The following is a 24,656-nucleotide window of genomic DNA, read 5'->3' as shown; positions in this document are numbered from 1 at the left end:
CAATATAGAAATTATTATAAACAGATTCATATGGAAAGATATTCGTGATCGAAATTTCCATCACATTTTCTAGTCTTCTGTTAATAAATCTTTGCGATTAGTATATTTAATTGGTTAAACATGCATTTGTGTCTTATCACAATCTAGCTCCTGCGCTCAACATGTATTATGGAGGAAAAGTGAATTATCACAAAGTGAAGTCAATTGTATAACAAGGCATATACTCAGATTTACAACAATACTAGGAATCGCGGCAATTTCATCTGTGTATGCACCTTTAACAAATCCACTGCAGCACACAGGTGGACGCAGAATCAACCTGCATATCCAATCACGATCGCCATACACCGAATTAAAAATGCCGAGCAAGGTGTATATCCCCGAGTCCTGATATCCGATTCCTTTTTCTTTGTCTCTCTTTTTTAATTACATCCTGGTTCGATCCTAGCTAACTCTATTATATAAACTCTCCACTTTATAGGTGGCTTAGCTTTATATATATCTTTTTATCCTTTCAAGTTCTACGTTTATACTTCTCATGTATACTTTTAATATACTACCATCATTTAAAATAATATTTTACAAACTTTAAAAATTGCGACTTTTATTTTAAAGTCCTTTAATGCAAATAATGGTTATCTCTATTATTTATGTTTCTTTTTTGTTTGTAGATGTTCAGGAAATGTCAATAATAATTAAATCAATATGAAATCATGTCGAAAGAATTATCATTAATATTTTTTACTTTATTTATTATTACCCTGTATATCAAGATTGGTAATTGAGTGCCCAAACACCGTCATCCGCTACTACATCAGCACGTGGGCGCGAAATGAGTTACGAGATTTCAGCGTCGGTGGTCCAAATTGATTGCCGAAAACGAGATTGGAATTCTTTGAATTTTTATTATTATTAATAATTAATAATGAACCCTTGTGTTTATAACATTAATGTTTGTAAACATGAGTGTTGTTTCTAATTTTACAAGTCATAGTCGGGGATATCTTCACCAAATATTACGTCAGCGGTATGTAGTCTGACATAAAGAAAAATAAAAAAAATTGAAGTGTGGTCGATAAAATAAATTATAATTCAAAGATGAACTGATCCTTATCCATGATGCGACGACGTTGACTAAAAACAAATGGTTGTGCACTTAATAACTGATAATTTATTAATACAACGCAACATTAAGCCAACGAGTAAATCACATTACGCGGAGCAGTCGTATATCAGACAGAGATGCTGCGAAAGGAGTAAAGATCGCTCACGAGACGAGATGCGGTAAACTGTTTTTGTTGGATCCTTTTCTCTCCCCCTCACCTGTCCGACAGTCTACACCCCAACACTTTTTGCTACCCTGAAGGCTCACTCCTTTTGATGGTGTGTTCATATTGTTAGTTGACTTTATGAGCCACGCTTTCTTTACGTTTACGATCTTTCCGGAATAACCCTCCGGGTCCTCGTGACAATCCTCCGTCCTGTGTCTGACACCAGATCACGGGGTTCTCGAAGGTTAACGTTAACTCCTTTTTTTATTCTCTCTCACAATTTCTCTCTTTAAACTCTATATATACCTAAAGTATAGTGTATATGATTGTCATTTATTTTTATACGAAAATTATCGAGTATTTTCTTAGTATAAATACATCAAAAAAACTTTAAAAGTGTTTAACACAGTTTTTCTGCAGATATCAAATTGAGACAAAAAACGAATCAAAAGTGTTCGGGTATATTTTCTGTATCTAAAACAGGTCTCATTTTAACAAAAGCGTTAAAAAACAATTTTATATCAAATCTTTTCTTTTATACTAAATATATGTCGACTAAATGCAGGAAAGTCTTAAAGTATAGGTACACTTTTGAAAAATATACTCAATTTGAAAAATAAAACTGCAGATGGTATAAAGTCATACAGATTTCTCGATCAGAGAAAAACGGTCTTTAGTAGTACAAGTACAGTCGAGTTAATTAAAGAAAAGACGATCAAGACTTGACAGAACCATTGTACACGTTTTTTAGAACAAAACACCAAACATGTCGCCCTTTATTGTCTTTATACTTATTAAGGTAGTTCCCTTAATCAAGCGTTTCTATTGATCTTCTAGCTCTTTTCTATAAATTCACAAACAGAGAACTTGTTCACATTTACATACATGTATATTCTCAACTATAGTTTTTAGTTCATTAAGTCATTTTAATCCACATTGAATTCAGATTGTAAGAAATAGGTACTTTTTACGGTATAAAGTGTAAAAAACTTTAACTGTTGTACCCATCTTCGGCGAGTGTAATATTGAAAATTTGTAAATTTTTTAATTTTATAACTACACCCAACTAGATTTTTTAAATAAAATTTAAATTAGAATTAATAAAAGCAACTACATACCAGTTTTCAAATGTCTCCAAATGAAAAATTATATGAAAATTTCCAAGTTTGCAGAAATTATTTACAAATAGAATTCTGATTTTATTAATACAGATTAAAAATATCTGCTTCCAAATTTAGAATTAGGATGTTCAGTTTTAATTGCAATTTTTATTACATACTCACATATGCCTTTTTTGCATATATTGCTTCCATTAAATACTTATGAAGCGTGACGGTAAATCTGCAGTACATGTCTAATCAAATGCACTTCCTGTCACAGGTTATATATCGGATTCTCGAACCCCACATATTTAATGAAGTTTAAATTATAAATCTATAGTGGCACATCGTTGCATTAAGTTCATATTATTATAATTATGTCCCTGAATGAATAAATTTTTATAAATGCTCAAACATACACAAGTTGCCAAAAAAAGTAATTGGACAAACTCTCTAAAACTAAATTAATATATAGAAAGATACTAATGAAAAGATTTAATTCAGATTTAGAGAGAAAAAACACCTTTAGAACCTTTTAGAGAGAAGAAATAATTATAGAATATACAACGTTTGAAATAAATCGGAGAAAGTGACCATATTGACAGCATGTATTTTCGGATTAATCCTTTCTTATAATTACATATTATATATTTGTTTTGAGCAAACTTATACATTAGACTACTCCAAATACATGCATAATATGGAAAAAGTAATAAATTATAAAATGATAAAATCATATTTTAGGTGAACAACAATTACACCTAAAAGGGTGTACCTAGCAAAATCAAGTAATTTATTATTGAGATCTAATCACACATCATATGTATTAGGTAATAATATTATTTTTAAAAACAATCAGTGCATGAATTTATTGGCTTTCACTACTTGAACTTATATAGTATGAAAATTATAAAAACTAGGTTAATTATTTGATTGTTTCTCATTGTTATAAATACTTGCATACAAACACATGTTATAACTTGCATAGTTTATAGAAAGATGGAAAATGATTGATTGCTATTTAGATTTAGAAGCAAAGTACAGTTGTTTTTAAGAAAATAAAAAAAAACTGAATCTTCCTCTGAATAGTATCATGCATGGAGTTTGACATGTTTGCAACGTATTTCACTGTCTCTTTGAACGTGCATGTCCTCGAGTCTGGGTGGTACATGAACCGATGAAATGAAATTCACAGAGACAGTCCCGAGTCGAAATTTAGACCCTACTTAGCCTCTGAAAATGTAGGGCTTATTCAGGTTTAGCAGTCGTAAAGTAGGGTCTGATTTCAATACAATTTTTAAAAACTAGACCCTCCTTTGACTCCCAAAATAGGCTGAAATTTGCCAATCTTCCATTTGGAGAAGCAAAGGAGGGTCTACTTCTAAGAAACCTATACCGTACTTTTAAACATCGTAGACCCTACTTTCATACTCCTAGACCCTACAATTAGAAAAAGAAAAATTTGAAGATTTGCTCAGATTCAATTGAAGCACTAGAGATGAGTAAAAGTGGAATTTTATGTGTTTTATAGCGTCTATATACACGAAGTGTATATAGACGCTATAAAACACATAAGTATTTATGAATTTGGAGTACTTTTTGCATTTGCAGTGTTTCAAGTAATGCATTAAAAAATAATTCTAAATTTTCTTTTAGAATGTAGGGTCTAGGAGTATGAAAGTAGGGTCTACGAGGTTTAAAAGTACGGTATAGGTTTCTTAGAAGTAGACCCTCCTTTGCTGCTCCAAATGGAAGATTGGCAAATTTCCGCCTGTTTTGGGAGTCAAAGTAGGGTCTAATTGTAATAGAATTAGACCCTACTTTACTACTCCTAACACTCAATAGACCCTGAAAATTCAGGGTGAAAGTAGGGCTTAAATTTCGACTCGGGGTGGCATCGACTTACCTATAGATTTTCTACTGATTTTCTACTCTTTTTCTGTAATAATAACATTGAAAATTCGTTTAGCACATGAATAGGATTATTGCGGCATTTAACCCGAAACAATCACTTTGTGTTCGTTCAAGGGCCTTTAGATCTACAATATGTGTGAGTATGGAATATTTACGGGTCACTTGTTTCTTGGGTCTTATGGATCAATTGACTTAACAAACCGCGAGCTCGTGAGTTAGCACGTTCGCAAGACAAGAATTTTTCGACGCATTTGCGTAATTTATATAAGTTTGTAGGTTCTAAATGTACATAAACTGTGCATATTGCTTATTAACACCAACAATTACTGGTGCCAGAGGCTAAGAATAGTTTTGAAAGACTTACTGTTCTAATATTCAATATTTTCTAGATTGTACTGAAACAATACACACATTCTGCAATATAGTTTTATTTTTAAAAATTGGCAACGTGAGTGGAATTTCATATCCACTGGTTTATTTCAACAATACTTTTTCCCCTCCGCGAATATGTGTAACCTAGTGTGAATATAGGAAGGTAAAATTTAAAATGGTGCTAAAGTCTCTATTTTTAATATGCGCACTTATTTTTAAGTGATTCACTTTTGAATTCGCTTACTCTGCGCGCAAGACTTTAAAATAAGTGGATTTTCACTTTTTACAAGATTTTGAAAATAGTAAAAATACACTGTTTTTAGGAGCTCGTAAAAAAACATGAAATTGAATACCTTTTCCAAATTCAATGCAATCGAGGTGATACATCATCTCCCTGCAGGTGTGCAATAATAAAATCTAAGTGGAACAAGTGACGTACAGGCCCACCCGTGGGCGATTCTCCGCATTCAGCACTTCGCTGAGCTGAGAAGCGAAGTCTATGATCCACAAAGGCAACGAAGGAGACATCATAATATATGCCACACATAATGTCCTCCTCTGTTGTCACGGTTCTGATACGTATAACTTATTCAAAATAAGGCTGATGATAGAAAACTAGATGTGTTATTTTTATGTCGCATCTATATTTATGCATTTATACACTTTTAGACAAGGCCTCATAATTACAGACAATATTGATTGTCTTCGCCCATTTTCAACCTCTATTTTAAAGGTGTGAAACTCTTTCTTAAATAACTATTGTCGCTTTTGTAAAAAGTGACATTGGGTTTTACTAATTGAAATTTAGAGAGGGACTCTAGGGCACTCTAGGGAGACAAATTACACCTTGTCTTGAATGTCCCCATTAGAAACGATTTTGTGAAATTCAACCTCATCTTCACACTTACCTTGATGCTTGCCTTGATGTTTATCGCTAAGGAGAAGAGAGACAAAGATGTTTTCAAAAATGGCATGGAGCCTGTCATTAAGGGCCCCTTAAGTTGTAAGGAAATCTAATCTCCGTTACCACTGAACACAAACAGGTGGCTTATAAGGGCACTGACCAGGACCCTCCCATCATCCCTTAGTTTCGAGTCCGCACCGCCAAAACTATGGTGCCTGAACTGATACTTTTTATTATTTTCCCCATTTGTGGTTGTCTAATGCATCAAAAGATCCATTTATTATTCTTGGAATACTTATTTACAGCGCCAAGCACATGCTATCTCCATGCCCCCAATGATGAAAATGAAAATTACCTTCAATATTTCATAAAATATATTTCATGTATGTAAGCACCTTGCTGAATCAGACTTGCCTTAATTACAATTTCTACTTTATTCAATTAATCCCCCTACTTTTGTATTATAATATTAATAATATTTACATTGTCCCAACAAACTGTTTTTAGTGGATTCTTATTTCTTAATCCCATAAATGGTGAATGGTACAATTTTCAATTTTGAAATAAGTTAATTAGTGACTTATTTTTAATTATAGAGTATGGATGTGGACATACAGTTAATCAAATAAATTCCTACGCTATACATACTTCCTTATTTGTTGGATAGTAAAACTAAAAAATCAAGTGTTAGGATTTTTAGGAACCTGACAGTTGTTCTAGAAATAAATTGAGTGACTCGTAGGAGGACCACATGGTGTAATTAAAAAAAAAAAGCGGATCGCTTGTGCCACACGCCTGCCGACACACCATATGGCATAGAAAACTTCATTTTCATCATTTTAATCTCTACTCCGTGAACTAATAAATTTCGTTAGAATACTCCCAGTACCATCGGTAATTTAGACTCAAATGCATTATGAAAACAATATGTCGTTTTCATCAATTTAATTTCCAACATAAAAGAAAAAAAAATAAAAAATTATTTTGTTTTATTATTTTTACTGTTATTATTATTATTACTTTTATTCTTTATTCTCTAAATCTGAATAAGTAAAAATGCTGGAATTTTCAGGAAATTTTTATATACCTTGAAAAAACCTGTAAAAGTCAGGGAATTTTGATCGAAATCCTGAAAAATTGTTGATTTCAAAAGTTATTGTGTTTATTCTTGAAATCTAACTTCACTTAAATATTTCTAAATTAATTCAATTTTAAAAGAATTGTGTTTACAATTTTCATAAGTAGATGAACTTCAAAAGATTTTCATTTCAAATATTTTGTAAAATTTTAATTTTGAATGAATTGTATTAGAAATATAAAAACACTTAGATTTAAAAAAAAGTTTTAAAACTAAAATTTTTCTGAAATTAGTTAAATTTTTTAATAAAGATTTAATTGATCACTAAAAATAATGGATTTCTAGAAGAATTTTAGTTAAAAACACTAAAATTGAATTTTGAAGCAATTACAAATGATTGCAGAAATTCAAAAGTAATAAAATTCTTCTCAGAAATTTCAATTGATTGAAATTCAATTATTTTTATTTTCAATACATTTGTAATTAAATTTCTTTAAATAGAATAAAATTATTATAAAAAATTTTAATCAAATTCTTTGCGTAACAATTCAATGTTTTTCAAAATAATTTTAATTAAATTCTTCACCAAAATTCAATTATGTTTAAAAATTTACTAAAATTCTCGTCAAAATTTCAATTATCTTTATAAATAATAAAATTTTTCTCCGAAATCCAATTATTTTTAAAACTTTTAATAAAATTCTTGTGAGAATTTAAATTATTCTTAAAAATTTACAAAAATTCTCTTCAAAATTTAAATTATCTTTATAAATAATAACATTTTTCTCAGAAATTCAATTATTTTCAAAACTTTTAATAAAATTCTTGGCAAAATTTCAATTATTTTTAATACAATTTTCATCAAATTTCTCGAAAAATTCAATTATTCTTAAAAATTTTTTTTAAATTTCTCAAGAGAATTTAATTATTTAAAAATTTGCTGATAAAATTCTTTATGAAAATTCGATTTTAAGACCCATTCAATTGTTTAATAAAATATTTATTTTTATAGTTAAATAACTGGATTCTCGTAGAATTTTCTAATAAATATTGATTTAAAAATTAATATCAAATTCAATTGAATTTGAAATTTTTAAAAATCTTAATTTCTATTAAAAAAAAATAATGATTAAATATTTATTTAAAAATGAAGTTACAATTTTCGTTTTAAAAACCTATAAAAATTATTTTGTTTTATTATTAATCACCAAAGATCCAAAATATACACATTTTAACTCGAAAGTACCAAATTACAACGATTTGATACCAAAGGGTTGATTAAATCATAAATTGATCCAAATTTTCGGTATCAATTTGATACTTTTAAGAAAAACTTACATTGAAGATTATTTTTGTTTTGACTTTTAAGAGGATAAATTGAGAGAATATTAAAAGAAGATCTTTTCTTTAAATATGAGATTAGTTTTGGATGCACTTATTTTCTTACGTCGACGACTTATTTATAAGAGAATTTACATTTATTCATATATTTAGAGAGTACAGCAGAATTATCCTCAAAAAGTAACAATTGATTATATATTGAATGCTAAATAAAAACTTAACAGAGATTTCGATTATTCCAAGCAGAATTATTTTCACTGAATGAACATGAATGAAGTGTAGTTTCTTATTACTAAAAATTCCAAAATCTTTATATACAAATCTTCAGCCTCTTGAAAACGGTCTTATAATCCAATATTGTGTGTTGAAGATATAGTGAGAAAAATAAAAAGACGGTAAATACATATATCTATGGGATGTTAAAATTCGTGTGAAAAGAAGTTTTAAAAGGATTGCGAAAGCTTGCGGCTTCAAATCATCTCAGGTTTTAAAGGATAATAGAGAGCTGAGAAAAACGGAGGAGGGCCACAAAGTTCCCATGCAAAAGAGAAACAGAGTAGAAAAGATTTTTCGGGAAATTCTGTGGGAAAAAACTCCTGTTGTGCTCCAGTATTCTATTATTTGATTCGACAAAGGAATCAAAGACGCACATTGGTAATAGTAAAAGAGGCGACGGACCTGTAGCCAAAACTACATTTATTGAATCGAATTAAGGACAAGTGTTTTTGTCATTGATTTTCACTGAAACCAACTCTAAAGTGTGAATACGAAATATGAAAAGTGTCTGTAATGCTGGGGTGCAATGATATCTCCTGACAAAAGAAGCGAACCAATTCCCACACAAAAATTTACTAAAACGCATCAACTAAGAGGAAATTCTCCTAAAAATATTTTTATTTAATATTTTTATTTACAATAAAAAATAAAAGTAAAAAAAAAAATTTTTTTAATTTAATTTTTCAACAATTAGGTATTAAATAAATAAATTCTACGAAGCCTTTTTTCAAGACAAATCATAAAATACTAGATTATATCATGATTTTCTTTCATACCAAAACTTTCAAGATTAAACGAAACTTGCTTTTTTTATATCGAGAAAAGGATAAAAACCTTTATTTTCAATAGAAGTATGTTTTCTAGCCGAAAGGAAAGTATATGAAGAAGCAAAGAAGACGAGATGAAGAAAAAAATCTTTCTCGAATAAACACGATAAAATCAACAAGAAAGACTTTTGAAAAAAAAATGTCCGATACGAAAACGACACACAACCATCGAAACCTTTAGAATTTTCTTTTCACAAGAGCTGAATATAAAGCAATGTAAGGTGTAACTTTTGTGAATGAAAGAAAGAATAATACGCGAAGCAAGTGTACAAAGTATACTATATATGCTACACTGAATTGGAATTTTTGACAAAAATTTTCAAAAAAAGGTTATAAAATTTTTTTTCATTATTATTGTAAGAAAAATGTATATATGAAAAAACATTTCAAAAGGTAGTAAATTCATATTGTTGACTTTATTTACGTGGATGTAAATTATTATTTTTATAATTTCTGTAATTATTATTTTTATTTTTTTTGCAGATATCAAATCGAGACAAAAAACGAAATTAAAAACTTTTAATTCGTTATTTGTCTCAATTTGATATCCGCAGAAAAACTGTGTTACCTATTATTATTATTTTTATTATTATTATCATAAAAAAAATTTGATAATAATAGAATTCCTTCAAATAATTTTATTATTTAGGAAAATAATTGTAAAAATTGAAAATAAACTCGTGTATAGGATTTTGTTAAAATTTATGAAAATTCGAATTAAATTCTTTTTGAAGACTTTCTTTTATTTTTTTTATAATGCGGAGTTTCTTTCATAATTTTAATCAAAAATTTTAAAAATAATTTAATTTTATAAACAATTTCTTTCAAGTTTTTAAAATAATCGTGTTTGTTAATAATTGAAATTAAACATTTAATTATTGAATTTTATTAAAATTTTAAAAAATAATTTAATTCTTTTGAAAAATTTTATAACGAATTAAAAAAAATTAAATTCTTTCGTCAAATTTCTTTAAAAGTAATTAAATTTTTGCAAAGAATTTTACTATTTCGAAATATAATTGAATTTTTTCAAAAAATTTTCTAAAAATTAAATTTTTTCACGAAATGTAATTAAAATTGTTTTAAAAATAATTGAATTTTTGCAGAGGATTTTACTATTTATAAATATAATTGAATTCTTTCAAAGAATTTATTAAAATTTTAGAAAATAATTGATTTCTTTCTCTCTAAATCTGAATTAGTAGAAAGTTACTAATGAAATGGTGAAAAGTCGTCCACCAAATGATTTAGTAATATATTACTAACAAATAGTAAATTTTACTAATTGATTAGTAGAATTCTACTGACAATTAGTAGAACTGTTTTATTAATAGTCGATAAAACAGTCTTACTAATTCATTTAGTGAAATGAGTGACTTTTAATTAGTGAATTTCTACTAAAATATTAGTAAAATTTTACTAAGAATTAGTAATATTCTACTAATTAAAAAGGGGAAAAGTCGTCCATGAAAACTACTAAAAATTAGTCAAATTTTACTATTTCTTAGTAGAATTCTACTAATTTGAGAGAGTTTGAAATATTTTATAACGAATTAAGAAAAAAATTGAATTCTTTCGTGAAATTATTTGAGAATAATTGAATGTTTGCAAAGATTTTACTAATATTTAAAAAAATAATTGAATTTTTTCGAAGGATTATTAAAAGTTTAAAAAATAATTGAATTTTTTCAAAAAATATTATTAAAAATTTTCTAAAAATTGAATTCTTTCATGAAATGTCATTAAAATTCTATTAAAAATAATTGAATTTTTGCTAATAATTCTACTATTTATAAAATTTATAATTATAATTTTCTGTACTGGCCTATGTTTAATTTATAGAATCTAAATATTACTCATATGTATTATATTATGTAAAGGGTACTTTTCACCCGTTTATTTACCAAATAAATAAATAAATAAATAAAATTCAATTGTTTCGATGGATTTATAAAAATTCTAGAAAATAATTAAATTCTTTTGAAATATTTTATAACAAATTAAGAAAAAAATTGAATTCTTTTGTGAAATAATTGAATTGTTTCCAAGGATTATTAAAATTTTAGAAAATAATTGTATTCGTTCGTAAAATGTTATTAAAATTTTGTTTAAAAGTAATTGCATTTTTGCAAAAAATTTTACTATTTATAAAAATAATTAAATTCTTACGAAGAATGTAATTGAAAATAATTGAATTCTTGCGAAAAATTTTATTAAAATTTTTGAAATTAATAAACAAAAATAATTAATTAGTAAATTACATAGTTAATAATTGAATTTTTTCAAAGTTTGAATCTGAAATTTTTCAAAAATTTATATTTGTAAATAAAAAATTTTGTAAAGTGCATAATAATAATAAATTGAATACCTTAATAAAAATTATTTATTCAGAACTAACAAATTAAATTTTGTTTTCGTATAACAATTTTTAAAAAATAATGAAATTGTAAAGATGAAATTTATTTGTTACAACAATGAAATGCATTTGTTTCAGTATTTTTACATTCTCATTTTTCTTGAATAAGAAGAACAAATTCTTTTAAAGATATTTTATTTAAATCTTAAGTACTTTAGTCAATAATATTTTGAATTAAATAATACTAACAATTTGGTTAGCTAACAAATAATAAAAGTTTATCTAAAAAATTTGTTTTCCTTTTCATGAATATTCATATAATTTTATTTCCTTTTTATGTATTTTATTTTGAATATAATATATTTTGATGTATACATATACATATATACACCATTCAGAATGGTTCAAACTAGTTGAAACGAAACTTTTCTTAAATTAACAAGAAAACTCTATAAGTTGTCACGCACTTGTTGATTATTCCGTGACAATATCAATGCACTCGAATAAAAAAGTTTTCATTGTTGAGAGCAGCTCCACCTTCTAAACAGTCGTCAAGTGTGAATCAAGTCATTCATAATGATGTATATGCCGCGGGGATGTTTTTTTTTTTTTTTATAGAAAAGTGTAATAGAAAAAGAAGATATCCATTTGCCCACATTTAACGTGTCCAACAGGAATTGAAAAAAAATCTCTGTCTCCTTGACCGTACAAAGAAATTCATAAAATAGCTGGAAAAAGTATAATCTTTTTGTGATCGAGATGAATGGTTGTCACGCGAACAAGTCCTGTGTATCTTTTTTAACTATTTTATTTTCTTTTTTTAAATGTCAAAATTTTTCTCACATAGCCCGTATATGTTTTTAGTTTCAGTCCACAACTACTTTTAGTAACTGTCCGGGAATGGATCTAGATGAGAGATCCTTAGGGCATCATACCCGGAAATCATTTTTCCTGCTTCTATCTCTTTCTCTCTCTGTCCCTTTCTCTTCACTACATGTATATATAGAATATTCGCGAACCGAATCCTTTGTCATCAAATTATTGGTTTCAAAAAAAGTACGTATATAAAAATTTTATTTATAAATTCTATTAATATTTCCAACTACTACACATGAAATAGTAACATTTTTTGTACTGAGAATTATTAGTGTAAATTTTTATTAATTTGAATCGACTTTTCACTAATTCGAATTTAGAGAGCAAATTGTTAACTTTAAAGTATTTGCAATGGTTTGCGAGTAATAAAGTTAATTAAAATTATTTTAAATGAAATCTATCAAAGAATTAAATTGTCAAATTGTTTTATATTAACAAAAGAAAAACCAACAAATATATCTGAAGTACAAAAATTCCACAATCGAATAATTTTTTAAATAGTTATAAATTATATTCATAAATTGAAACGTGTTATACAGAAAAGCAATATTACCCGTTCAAGAGGAATCTTGACGAAAGAATTATAGTTATTGAAACAGCCTATATGCGTACATGTATGTTTCTTTGAATTCCAGTGCCCACGAATTTGCATCATTTTTGAAAGTTAAAATCTTTTATTTTATTTATTTATTTTTTTTGTCGTATTTTGCATTTCTTATACCATATAAATTGCAGCTTTTTTAGAGTTCATGCCACTTTCTTTACACCTATATAGGAATGTAGAAACAAGAGAGCTCGATTCGAAAGGATACTGCACCTGCAATTGCAGTGCACCTGTGCATCTGTTGCAAATAATGCAGAGATTATTTATACACCTGACTCGGTGAAGAATTTGGTTCCGAAGAAGCTGGTAACGGTCGAGGCATATATTTACATGCAAGTAGAAAATAAATTTAAAATTGCAAATAAGTATATACTTTAAAAATGTGTCAATATCTCAATGTTTATACACCTTAACAAAAAAGAGACAACAAAAAGAAATTGTACACATTTTGGTTTGATCGAAAAACTCACACATTTTTTTTAAACTCTATAACTGGTTTATAATAATTGATATACCAATTATCTATTTATTACCCAATATTAAGCTCTTCGGAAAAGCGCAATACCCTAAATATTTCTGTTATAATATCAACAAAGATATTCGCGTTGGCGATAGGCGCCGTCGAGCGATCTAGTGACAATGTATATAGGTTTGTATTTCGCCTACATATTATAGATAAGTTACTTATGAAAAAAAAGTTACAAAAAGATGTATGAAATTTGTATGTTTGTAAGACACAAAATACAATTCAGTACGAATCGTAAAATAAAGTGTAAAAATTTTTCCAGAATTCATTTTTCAACAATTTAATTATTTTTAAACCATCAAAACAAAGTCAAATTTTTTCGAATTGAAAATAAAAGACAAGTTAAATTTTAAATTGTTTTAGTGCGAGAGTAAAGAATTTAATTTTCAACATTTTAAACAATTTTATTAAACGTTGCATTTGAATAAACGTTACAATTTTCCATCAATAAACGACAATGTTGGTAATAACATAACCTAAAATGTAAAAAAGGTTTCTTAATGATAAAATTATAATTTCTATTTAGATGCAATTAAATTCAAACCCTTTCACCAAAAAGAATTTTAAATTTAATATCCTTTTCATCCAAAATATAAAAAATAATAAAATTAGACTAATGTTCGGATTGTTTAATTCTTTAAAAAAAATAGTTGCCTATTTTTGCAGTGAAAAATACTGCGCCATCAAAATATTTAAAAGGGAAACATATACGTTTTATATTAAAATTTTACGTTTAAAAAAAAACCATTACGTGGTTACTGAGAATCTATAAACCATAATATAGTTATAAACAAAAATTTCTCAATATAATGATCAAAATTACATACCCAACTCGATAGTAAATAAATCGGCGCAGTACTTGGTGATAGATGATATTCTTAAAAAAATGCACACTGGTCACTAGAAGTGTATTATTTTAGTCCACTACATTCCACTTGACATTGTCACTGTTCCTTATTTACTTTTTAACTTGAGAACAACAAAAATAACGATCCGGATCGTTCCCGGCAATTTGTTGACGAAACAGTAGTTATATGGAACCTCGATTATCGGAACTTCCATTATCCGAACTTTTTCACCACCTAAAAACCAAAATATAATATTTTACATTTATCGGTACAAAAATCTCATAACGTATTAATGGCACTATACTGGCGTTACGCCAATGTATATTCGGCCCATAAACAACGTTACCAATTTGGGGGGAGGGGGTTCAAAAAGCTATGCAAATGCATTTAACGCAATAGTAACGAGGGGGGGTGGGTCGAAAAAGACTGAAAAATTGATAACGAAATTTGTATGGACCCTAAAAATAAAGAAAATTTAATTAATTAAGTTTTTTCTGATTTTATGTAAATACATAAAAAAGGAGATAAGTGCCATGTGATAGTGTACAATGACTTCAAAACAAACCATTTACCCATAATAATAAACGAAGATATTTGCAATTATACGAACTTCCGGTCATCTGAATTAGGCCCTGTCCCAATTAGTTAGGATAATCAAGGCTTCACTGTAATTACAATTTAATAATTCAAATTTAAGTTTGCTCGTTGATAAAATGTCAAGTGCCGCGAATGCCACAAACAACAACTACATGTACTAAATCAATAGGCTATAAAGTAATCTACTTTATCTTCTAACGTAAATAATTATTTTTTTACAGATTTCTCCTTTATCATAGAATCAGCACAAAGCATATTGGGTCAAATGAACTTGGGGAAATCTGCCGTTATGACAGTACGAAATTAGTACTTCAGGTACTTCATGACTAAAGTTATTGTTGGTATAATAGTATTCTTCTTTTCCAGTGAAAGACAATTGTCTAAAATCATAATAATATGATGGGTTTGACAACATGATGCACGTGTCATAAACTTTATTTTATATTTATTTATTATAAAATTTATGGAATTTAAAAAAGAACTTTCTTAAAAATGTGCCAAGATGTGTGTGACCAGTGAAAGTTAACTAAAATAAAAGTAACAAAATTTTAATATTACTGAAAAGTTTAAATGAATACCTAACTGTCAATATCAGCCGGAAAAATATTTTCATACAGGTAATTAAAAATAATATTCTATAATTGACAATAATTGTATGTACAAAACAATATTTGTACATTCCATTTTGTATTCAGAACTATAATATCTAAATTTTTTTTTAACAGATATGACTTTATCGGAACATGAACGTTATCGACAACAACAAGAAAACTTTGTTTCCAATCATGCGGGAACAACAGCTCAAGAAGTTATTTTCGTGTTACTGCCAAATATATGTAGCATTCTACTTACAACGTCAATATTAGGTTTATTCAGAGGAAAATTAAGTTCCAATATTCGAGTAATTATTGAGTTTTCATTAACGATATGTCCATGTATTTTATGTTGTACAGTATTATCCGAGTACTTAATTCATGTTTGTTCTTCAATGCTCATAGTTTCATTAATAGCCTTTCTTTTAATTGCCACAAGAAAATGTCCACAATTGAAGGAAAATGTTGTACCTGTTCAATCAAAAAGACTGTCATTTTTAACAAACTTTAGAGCCTTGGTTAATATTATAACAGTCGTCTGTATTCTTGCAGTAGATTTTAAAGTGTTTCCACGTAAATTTGCGAAAACTGAAGTGTATGGATATAGTTTAATGGACACTGGTGTGGGACTTTTTATCATAGCCAATGCTCTAGTTGCACCTGAGGCAAGGAACAAAATGATAGATAAGAAAATGGCACTATCTGAAATAATCAAGTCCATTATAAGCTGCATGCCATTTTTTGTTTTAGGATTTTGGCGTTTTCTTGCCATTGAATATCTCGGGTATCAGAAACACATTACCGAATACGGAGTTCATTGGAATTTTTTCTTAACTTTAGCTTTTGTCAAACTGTTTACAAGTTTAATTCCTAAAAGAATAACTTGTAAATATTCTCTTTTGTCCGGAATTTGGTTGCTAATGATGTATGAATATGGTTTAAGTAACAAAGATTTTAAAGAATGGATTTTGAGTGAAGGTTCTAGATATGATTTCGTATCTGCAAATCGGGAAGGTTTGGTTTCACTTCCTGGTTACATAGGGCTTTACTTGATTGCATTGTCCGTTGGATCAGTTATTCACTCGACTTTTCAAAATTCAAAAATTAATTCCAGAAAATCTCAAGAGAAATCTGTTTTAGAAATTAAACTTCTAAAATACAACATTAATGTGGCTTATAATCAATCGATGATACTTTGTATAAAGCTATGTTTGATAGCTTCTCAAGCACTCGGCGTTACTATATTTTGTGATTCGTACTTTTCAGTTTCTAGGCGACTCACTAACAGCGGATATTGTGCTTGGATTATCACTCTCAGCAGTACATTTCTAACATTACTTGTATTAGTTGAAATTATCATAGAAATATTTATCCCACACGAAACAAAACAAATTACTCCCGATATCAAAGTCTATACAAAAAGAGCAAATAATCAAAAATTAAAAAAACCCGTTTCCACGCAAACTTTTTCTGAAACTTTCGAGATTTTCGAAGCTGTCAATTATAACGGTTTAGCTTTCTTTCTCTTGGCCAATATTTTGACAGGAACTGTGAACATGTCCATCAAAACACTTTATACTGAAAACACCTCAGCCGTGAATATACTTATAGCTTATATGGCAATTAACATATTTTTTGTTCTAGCTTGTTATCGATTAAAATTCCAAATAAAATTGTAAATATCTACTAAGCGTTTTTAGTAAATTTTCCATTGTAAAATGTTTTTAAAAATAAATATAAATTTATTTATACGACAATACTGTTACAAATTAATTTCACTTATAGTTTTAAAAAACCAGTATAGAACGGTAACACGTTTTGTTCACGGAATAATGTTACAATGCAACGCAAAGTGTCAAATACGAAGACAAAAATCATTTGACACATTGCGTTCTTAAAAAATTTAATTTAATAAAAACTGATATCACAAAGTTTAAGATCGGAGTTTGTAAACACATTTTCCTATTGAAAAAGTGAATTTAAAATAAATTCGTTTTATCTTCTTCTATACAAATGTATATTAAAGTTCATCTTTGGATATTGTTTCTTTCTCACCTATATAAAGATTTTTCTTAATAAATTCTTGGAAACCCTTGTGATTTCTTACATGCTTCTCAGCGAGAGAAACTATTCGTAAAAACTCTTTGACGTCGAAACTGTAGTTCGTAAATTTTGCATGAGCACCTCCATTTGGATGAGTACCCTATTAAAAATACAAGTTAATTATTATTACTACTTTCTTTATTATGAAAGAATATTATTTTTTTTAACAAGTATGAAAAAGTTTTTGGTTTTACCAATTTCTTTAATAACTTACCGGATCTTCTTGAATTAATTTCTCTAAATTTGTCCACGTGAAATATTTCACGCCTCGTAGACGAGCTAAATCTTTATAACAACTCGAGTCTTCGCAATTATATCTAAAACGAATAAATAATTAATGAACCTTTCAAGTTAAAAAATTATTGAAACGTAAAACAAGTACATATTACGAAAAAAGTGTAAAAATAATTTTTTTGTATCATAAATGAATCAACTTACAATTCGAAGACAGATGCCCAATCTGGCAAAAATAAAAGATGTGTTAAACCAGCACCATGAATTCCAATAAAAATATCAGAATTTCTCGAAAGTTCTAATTGCGATGTGAAAGGTAAATTTTTGTTGTACACAACCTAAAATGTAATGTCATATATGAATGAGCTTCCAATACTAAATTATTAAATTAAAATAAGCAAATACGTAATAACAACTATTTCTTTATGAAAACTATTTTCTTTTACCTTTTGTACTTCATAATTTGGATTTTGCTTTAAAGCTCTTATCAAATCATCTTCATTTAAAATTCTCCTATATTGAGTATCTCTAGAAAGTAAAGTGACACGTAATTTTGCGTCCTGCCTTTCTTGCAAATCAACATGTAAATGATGCATTACGTGATCTGCGAAAGCTTTAAAAAGGCCACTTTTTTCACAACCGTAAATCTGAAGAAAAATGTAAAACCCTGTCATTATTATATTAATGCAATTTACTTTGAACTAAAATAAATTTATTTTAAACAGAGTAGTAATACTTACAAGAGGAGTATTATAATACAATCCAAAAATCATTCTCGGCAGTAGAGGAAAAACTACATTTTTGAAGCAAACAGTTTCTCCTTTGAATGTCTTTAAATCCCAAAGAGGATTTTTTGTAAATGCTTTAAATGCGTCTTGAAATGTCGAACGATAAGTATAACTCTCCCATATCAAAATATGATTATCTCGCGTAAATGCTGCTGGATGTGTTTGATTTACATGTAGCGATACGTACAGATTGAAGAAATCGCAAAAGTGATGATACATGTTCACTGCTGCAATAAAATATTTAATAATAATAGCGATTCTATTGATGAAAGACACGTTTTTAGATTTACCACTTACTAGCATCAATTTTCATTATATAAGTAGGTTTTTCTACAACTACATCACAATCTCCTTCGATAATTGGTCTACGAGGTAAACTTCGAAAATTTTGTATTTCAGGTCCCCAAGATTGTAGAGGACTAATGTGATCTGCATTTTCTTCTAATCTCTTCCAATTCAATCTAGAAACAAAAATTTAATTATTCTCTAGTAATTTAAAAAGTACTAATAGTAATTTGAATAATAAAAAAATTACTCACTTGCAGTAACCACCAATTTGTCCTTCTTTTAAAACATCCATTTTATATCTAATAGGATCTTTTCTGTGCATCAAATCCGTAAAATTTATCATAATATTTCGACCTCTACAAAATCGCATATGCTCTGTACACTCTAGTGAAGAGTCATCCTGACAAATTTATAAAATTTTTAAATGACATTGTTTCCATGGTTTATTAATGCATTTAATATGAAAATTAATAGTTTTAAAAAGTATCGTTACCATGAAAAGGGGTTCACAGAAAATCATCATTTCACGTCTTTGATCTCTCACGTAACCAAAATCTCCTTGAGCATAAAATGTTTCTAGTTGAGCATTTTTAGTAGCAACCCATCCTTTATGTTCGCCAGGGCAATGCGGAATGGAGAAGGAATTTTCAGATTCACAAGATGCTTCATATCCCCAACAATCTTTGGTATTTAATTTATCCTGCATTTAAAAAATTACATCATATTAAAAAACATTTTTTCAAATAATCCTACATTATATTTAGTAAACTGCGTACAAAATTTAGTTAACTTTAAAAATGTATTACTAAATAAATTACAATTTGACAATTGTCAGACAAAAATTGATAGAGCAGAATATAAATTCTGTTGTAAAATTAAAAATAAAATTTGTCTTCTCACCTTGTATGGACATGATGCATCATCCAGACACTTTTTCGCCTCCGCAGGAAAAAAGTTGAAATAATACTGAAGGTGATTCTTAGGTAAATTAATATTTAAATAATTCCCTTCAGTTAAAATAAGTATATTTATAAATGTTATTAATAAAATAATAAAGTCTTTATTTCTCATCTCAAAAGTAGGGAATAAAATCGACGAAATATGTGCGTCTATTATTCCTGCGTAAAAGAAACGAAATGAATATCAAATTAACACTTTGTACTCCTGTGTGTCCTCAATAAGCTTTAGAATAACCACCCACACTTCCTTGAATATAAAGTAAATTTCAAAATATGTTTGAAATTACCTAGTTATGTATTTCATAAAAGTTTCATAATATAATTATTTAGGATGTTTAAAAAATAAGTTTTAATAAAAAATCGAAAGTCAAAATTTAATAATTAAAAAAATTATACACAATTTTAGTTTATAAATAAGGTATAAAGTAATTAATAGAAAGCTTTTACTTTCAATAGTAATGAAAGCAATAGTAATTTCAATAGTAATGTAACAACTCATGTAATACCTTTCTCTAAACGTGTAACCAGTTTTTAGAAAAATACCCACTTTTATAAATAAATTATTTATTTTATGAAAACAAAGAAAATTATAAAAATTACACTTTAATTCTAATTTTAATTTTAATTTTTAGAGAAAATAGACCATTTTAAATATATTTAACTTTGGTAAAAAATTCCCTGTCTAATAATATTAATATTTTATAAAAGTACTTACTCATTTTTATGTAAATTACAACTGGTATATTTATTTCCTTAATATACACATATAAAATACCGTTTGTTTACATTTAATATTCTTTTTAGTAACGTATTTGAAGAATATTGAAACATTTCACTAAAATACGACAAAATATTTGTTTTTCTATTTGTTATAAATTTTAGCATGTCAAGAATGGAGAGTAATAAATTTTAATTCTTGTTATTTTTGTGCTCGCAAATGTTTATGCAAAATTTGACAAAATGGTTTAAGCTTTGTTTATGCAAACGCAAAGTACGAAAACAGGAAACTCTTAAAAATATAAGAGCGTCAAATAATGGGATTCCTCCTAACTCACAGAAAACGATGGCGCTGTGGTCGAAAAGATTGTATAAATTTACTGTCTCCACCCTGCTGAGCACCTTTATTCTAAACTGTGAAACAAGCTTAAAATTAACTACACTACAATACGTATTACATTGGTATAGATACCAATTATACGTAAATTACGAGTTAAATCAAGTTAATGATTCATCCCTGCCATTTTCGTTCTCTTACGTCAGGTTATTCACGAGTTTGATCAGATTCAATCAGATTCTCTTTATCCGTTTAATGAATCTCAGTGCACTAAAAACTGTGCACTTTTGTAACTTTTTCCCATCAGTGTTTTATTTGTGGCGTTAGTTTAATTTTATAAAGTTGATAAATTATGAAGATCTGGACATCGGAACATACATTTAAGTGAGTTTTACAGTGTGCTTTAAATCCTGATGGATTTAAAGATTTATCTTATTTTACCCTTTGTTTTCTTATTTGCATTTATTATTAAGTTTAGTTTAAAGTGCTTGAAGTAAATTAAATATTTAACACGAGTATTAAATTTAAAAAGATTACTGTAGCTAATAAGTAAACATTAAATCTAGCCATTCCTCCATAACCTCTATAGGTACTTATAAATTAATTTCAAGGGCAATTTTATTAAGAGAATTTATGGTTTCCTTTCTTTTTCACTTGCATTATCACTTTCAGTCACCCTTGGGAAACAGTTGCTCAAGCAGCATGGAGAAAATATCCAAATCCCATGAATCCTGCAGTAATTGGAACTGACGTTATTGAAAGAAAAGTTGAAAATGGTGTTTTACATACACATCGACTGGTTTCCAGTAAATGGGGATTTCCTAAATGGGCACAAGCTGTAAGTATTTCGTTAATATTATTTATATCTTTGTTTCTAGACTATTAAATAATTGAAAAATTCAACTAAATGAAAGCTATCGAAATTTTTCTAAATGTTACTTTCCTCGTGTGTTGTTTTTATAAGAATAATAACAATAATCGAACTAAAATTATTTATTATAAGAAATTTTTCCTGTTTAAAGATGTAAATTCAAATCATGTTCGGGATAAAATATTTTCTTACAAATTTATTTTCCAACTGTCTACTTCCATGATTTATATATATTCAATTTTTATAAGCTGATTTTCTTATTATATTAATATTTTTTTCTGAAAAATTGTTTACAATTCATATTTACATAGGTTACAAATTTAGATTTATACAAAATCAAAGTTGCTGAATATTACGTAATACAGAGCTTCACATATGTGATATAGGTACACACTTTTGTTACTTCTCGCATTTGTATATACATATAACACACGAAAAAATGTCTGCATATGCTTTCCAAATAAAATTTCTTCATCAAAATTACATAACTGAAGGACGTCATTCATTTTTCAATTCTTAAATTAGAGTGATCGAGACATTAAAGAAATTACAGTAGAGACTCCATTATCCGGACTAATGGATGCAGGCACTTGTCCGGATAATCGAGTAAAGTGCGAATTAAACAAATTTTTTATTCATAATTTTATGTATTTATTTGCATATGTTTTAAAATAAGACTGAAACAAACTAAAACTTTTAAAGTCAACATTAATAAATATTTAGTTAGAAATATTTCAAAATATTTACATAAACATTTTCTTAAAATAATTAAAACACTTTAAAACGCAACATTTCGTGTAAAGAAATTTAAAATAAAAGTCAACGGCTTGAGACCTTATAAACTTTATATTAAAAAAAAAAAAATTTTAATTTTAAATTTGTCCGGATAATGGAGTCTCTACTGTAATTCAAATAGAGATAAAGCTTTGTCAAATCGTAAATCATTAACACGATAATGCATTTAGTATTTTATAGGTGCACTACGCTTAAATAAGAAAAGTTTGTTTCCCTAAGATTTACTAAGTATTTACTAAATAAAATTATTTAATATTTACTATTTTATTTTTAGATAATCGGACATGCGAATATTTGTTATGCCAGCGAACGAAGTGAGGTTGATCCGACCAACCGAGAAATGGTTCTTAGAACGAGAAATGTAAGTATATAGACTAGTAAGTAATTCGTAATAAGTTCTTAATTTTTAATAAACTTGAAACTTATCATACGTTACAGTTGACATTTGGCAACTATATCGAAGTTGACGAAACTGTAAAATATTTACCTCATCCTCACGATGCAACCAAAACTCTACTTACTCAGGAAGCTGTCGTCTTAGTACAAGGGGTTCCTCTAACACATTATATGGAAGATCTTTTGACTTCGAGAATTTCTTTCAATGCGGGAAAGGTATGCAAGTCATTTGATCATTTACGATAAGTTCTCATTATTTGTCGTTAATTAAAAAAGTTATGCAGGATTATTTTTTAAAAGTTAAATATTAAGTAGTTTATTCTTTGTTTTTAGGGAAGACAGGCTATGCAATGGGTGATAGACAAACTCGAATCAGAAGTTAAAGATTTTGCAAGCAGTGCTGTAAAATCGACTGACGAACTTCTGTGTCAAACACGACGTCAAATTGATGACCTAACATCGAAAACAATGCGAAGTATGGATGATTTACAAAGTGCTGCGAAAATATCGCTTGACGGTATTCATAATTTGACAACACCACCATCGTCTCAATCAATGCCAAAATTATAGCGAATGTTGCGTACTAGTTTCAATCTTTTCAATTAATTTTGGCAGGCTTCCTAAATATAATTAATTCTAAAAGTAATTCGAAACAAAGATGCAAATTTTACAATGACTCTATATGCAAAACGTTTTAAAAAATACTTTGGCATTCAATGTTTTATAGAAACCTTATTTGAAACTTACTGCCAATTGAATATTAAAGCAGTAGAATAAGCCTGCAACAACACAAGTTAGTATAGCAATTTATTACAAAAATAATAATAATAATAAAAAAAAACAGAATAATCAATGTATAAAAATTTCAAAAACAACTCGTAAGAAAAATTTTTAACCAAAACTATTTCAACAGAACATGATTTTTCGAGTTAATTTTTACAATGAATGTATGTATGTAGTTAAAAAAATGTCTTGATGTAAAAATATGAAATATGTAAGTATATAAAAATGAAAAAAGCCCTTTAAACGGTATTAATTTTACACTCATAGCGATAAAGAAAAGATACACATTGGGCTGGCGAAATACACGTTTCTTTTTTACAAAAAAAAACATTTGAAAAGAGAATTGACTTAGAACAAGGTGCCATGGCACATAAGTATATATTTTTTTCATTATTTTTGCGCTATTTATACGAAATAGCAAAAAAAAAAATTCTAGATGTTTATTAAAGTGAAACAAGAAACATCTGATTTAGGTGCTTCAATTTTTGTAAATATTCAAAACAGTATAAGAGAATGTTATGTTTGATAAGCGAACAATTTTTTTGTTCAATTTGAATGACTTTAATAATAAATTTAACAACACAGTTTCAAATATAAAAATTCATTTATTTCAATTATTGAAGATCCTAATTGTAAATTGCTTTCTGTAGATAGTTGAATAAAAAAAATGAAAACTTATTTCTATTGTGAATTATTCAATACCAATTTAATTTTTCCTTTTCCCTCTAACACAAAATTATTTAATTTCAAATATTTTGACAAAAAGAAGTTTGAAAAAATTTACATTTATTGAAATTTGCGTCAATTTTAATAAGTTTTATAAAAAAAAAATTTTCCTCCAAGTTTCCATCTAATAATGACTTTAAATCTATTAATTTTTTAATTTAAAGCGGGAAGAATAT

At 27.6% G+C, this 24,656-nt stretch overlaps 3 protein-coding genes across 3 annotated transcripts; 2 read left to right on the top strand and 1 right to left on the bottom strand.

The window, feature by feature from the left end:
* The first annotated feature begins 15,269 nt into the window (after positions 1-15,269).
* LOC122501617 (uncharacterized protein At4g17910-like) lies at positions 15,270-17,229 on the top strand. Its single transcript, XM_043611221.1, has 2 exons — positions 15,270-15,507; positions 15,616-17,229. Exon 2 carries the CDS (start codon positions 15,618-15,620, stop codon positions 17,160-17,162), a length of 1,545 nt encoding a protein of 514 aa, XP_043467156.1. The 5' UTR covers positions 15,270-15,507; positions 15,616-15,617; the 3' UTR covers positions 17,163-17,229.
* LOC122501616 (EGF domain-specific O-linked N-acetylglucosamine transferase) lies at positions 17,203-20,839 on the bottom strand. Its single transcript, XM_043611220.1, has 10 exons — positions 20,571-20,839; positions 19,797-20,014; positions 19,390-19,596; positions 19,148-19,296; positions 18,906-19,069; positions 18,561-18,835; positions 18,267-18,467; positions 18,025-18,158; positions 17,801-17,903; positions 17,203-17,686 (listed from the first exon to the last, which is right to left on the bottom strand). The coding sequence occupies exons 1-10, from the start codon at positions 20,572-20,574 to the stop codon at positions 17,504-17,506; spliced, it is 1,638 nt and encodes a 545-aa protein (XP_043467155.1). The 5' UTR covers positions 20,575-20,839; the 3' UTR covers positions 17,203-17,503.
* A 261-nt stretch (positions 20,840-21,100) lies between these two features.
* LOC122501668 (protein slowmo) lies at positions 21,101-24,432 on the top strand. Its single transcript, XM_043611307.1, has 5 exons — positions 21,101-21,293; positions 21,582-21,747; positions 22,850-22,936; positions 23,014-23,187; positions 23,305-24,432. Exons 1-5 carry the CDS (start codon positions 21,262-21,264, stop codon positions 23,539-23,541), a joined length of 696 nt encoding a protein of 231 aa, XP_043467242.1. The 5' UTR covers positions 21,101-21,261; the 3' UTR covers positions 23,542-24,432.
* The last annotated feature ends 224 nt before the right edge of the window (positions 24,433-24,656 follow it).

Source organism: Leptopilina heterotoma, unplaced genomic scaffold (assembly GCF_015476425.1).
Source record: "Leptopilina heterotoma isolate Lh14 unplaced genomic scaffold, ASM1547642v1 Lhet_212, whole genome shotgun sequence".
NCBI lineage: Eukaryota > Metazoa > Arthropoda > Insecta > Hymenoptera > Figitidae > Leptopilina > Leptopilina heterotoma.
This window is presented reverse-complemented; position numbering and strand designations above follow the sequence as displayed.

What these genes read in the sequence shown, in the direction of transcription:
- LOC122501617 (XM_043611221.1), top strand. Translation starts at nt 15,618, where the DNA reads ATGACTTTATCGGAACATGAACGTTATCGACAACAACAAGAAAACTTT.
- LOC122501616 (XM_043611220.1), bottom strand. An exon ending in CAAATTATGAAGTACAAAAG is followed by an intron (nt 18,159 to 18,266) that starts GTAAAAGAAAAT and finishes ATTACATTTTAG; the next exon opens with GTTGTGTACAACAAAAATTT. An exon ending in TGGGCATCTGTCTTCGAATT is followed by an intron (nt 17,904 to 18,024) that starts GTAAGTTGATTC and finishes TATTCGTTTTAG; the next exon opens with ATATAATTGCGAAGACTCGA.
- LOC122501668 (XM_043611307.1), top strand. Translation starts at nt 21,262, where the DNA reads ATGAAGATCTGGACATCGGAACATACATTTAA. An exon ending in ACATCGGAACATACATTTAA is followed by an intron (nt 21,294 to 21,581) that starts GTGAGTTTTACA and finishes TATCACTTTCAG; the next exon opens with TCACCCTTGGGAAACAGTTG. An exon ending in TGGTTCTTAGAACGAGAAAT is followed by an intron (nt 22,937 to 23,013) that starts GTAAGTATATAG and finishes CATACGTTACAG; the next exon opens with TTGACATTTGGCAACTATAT.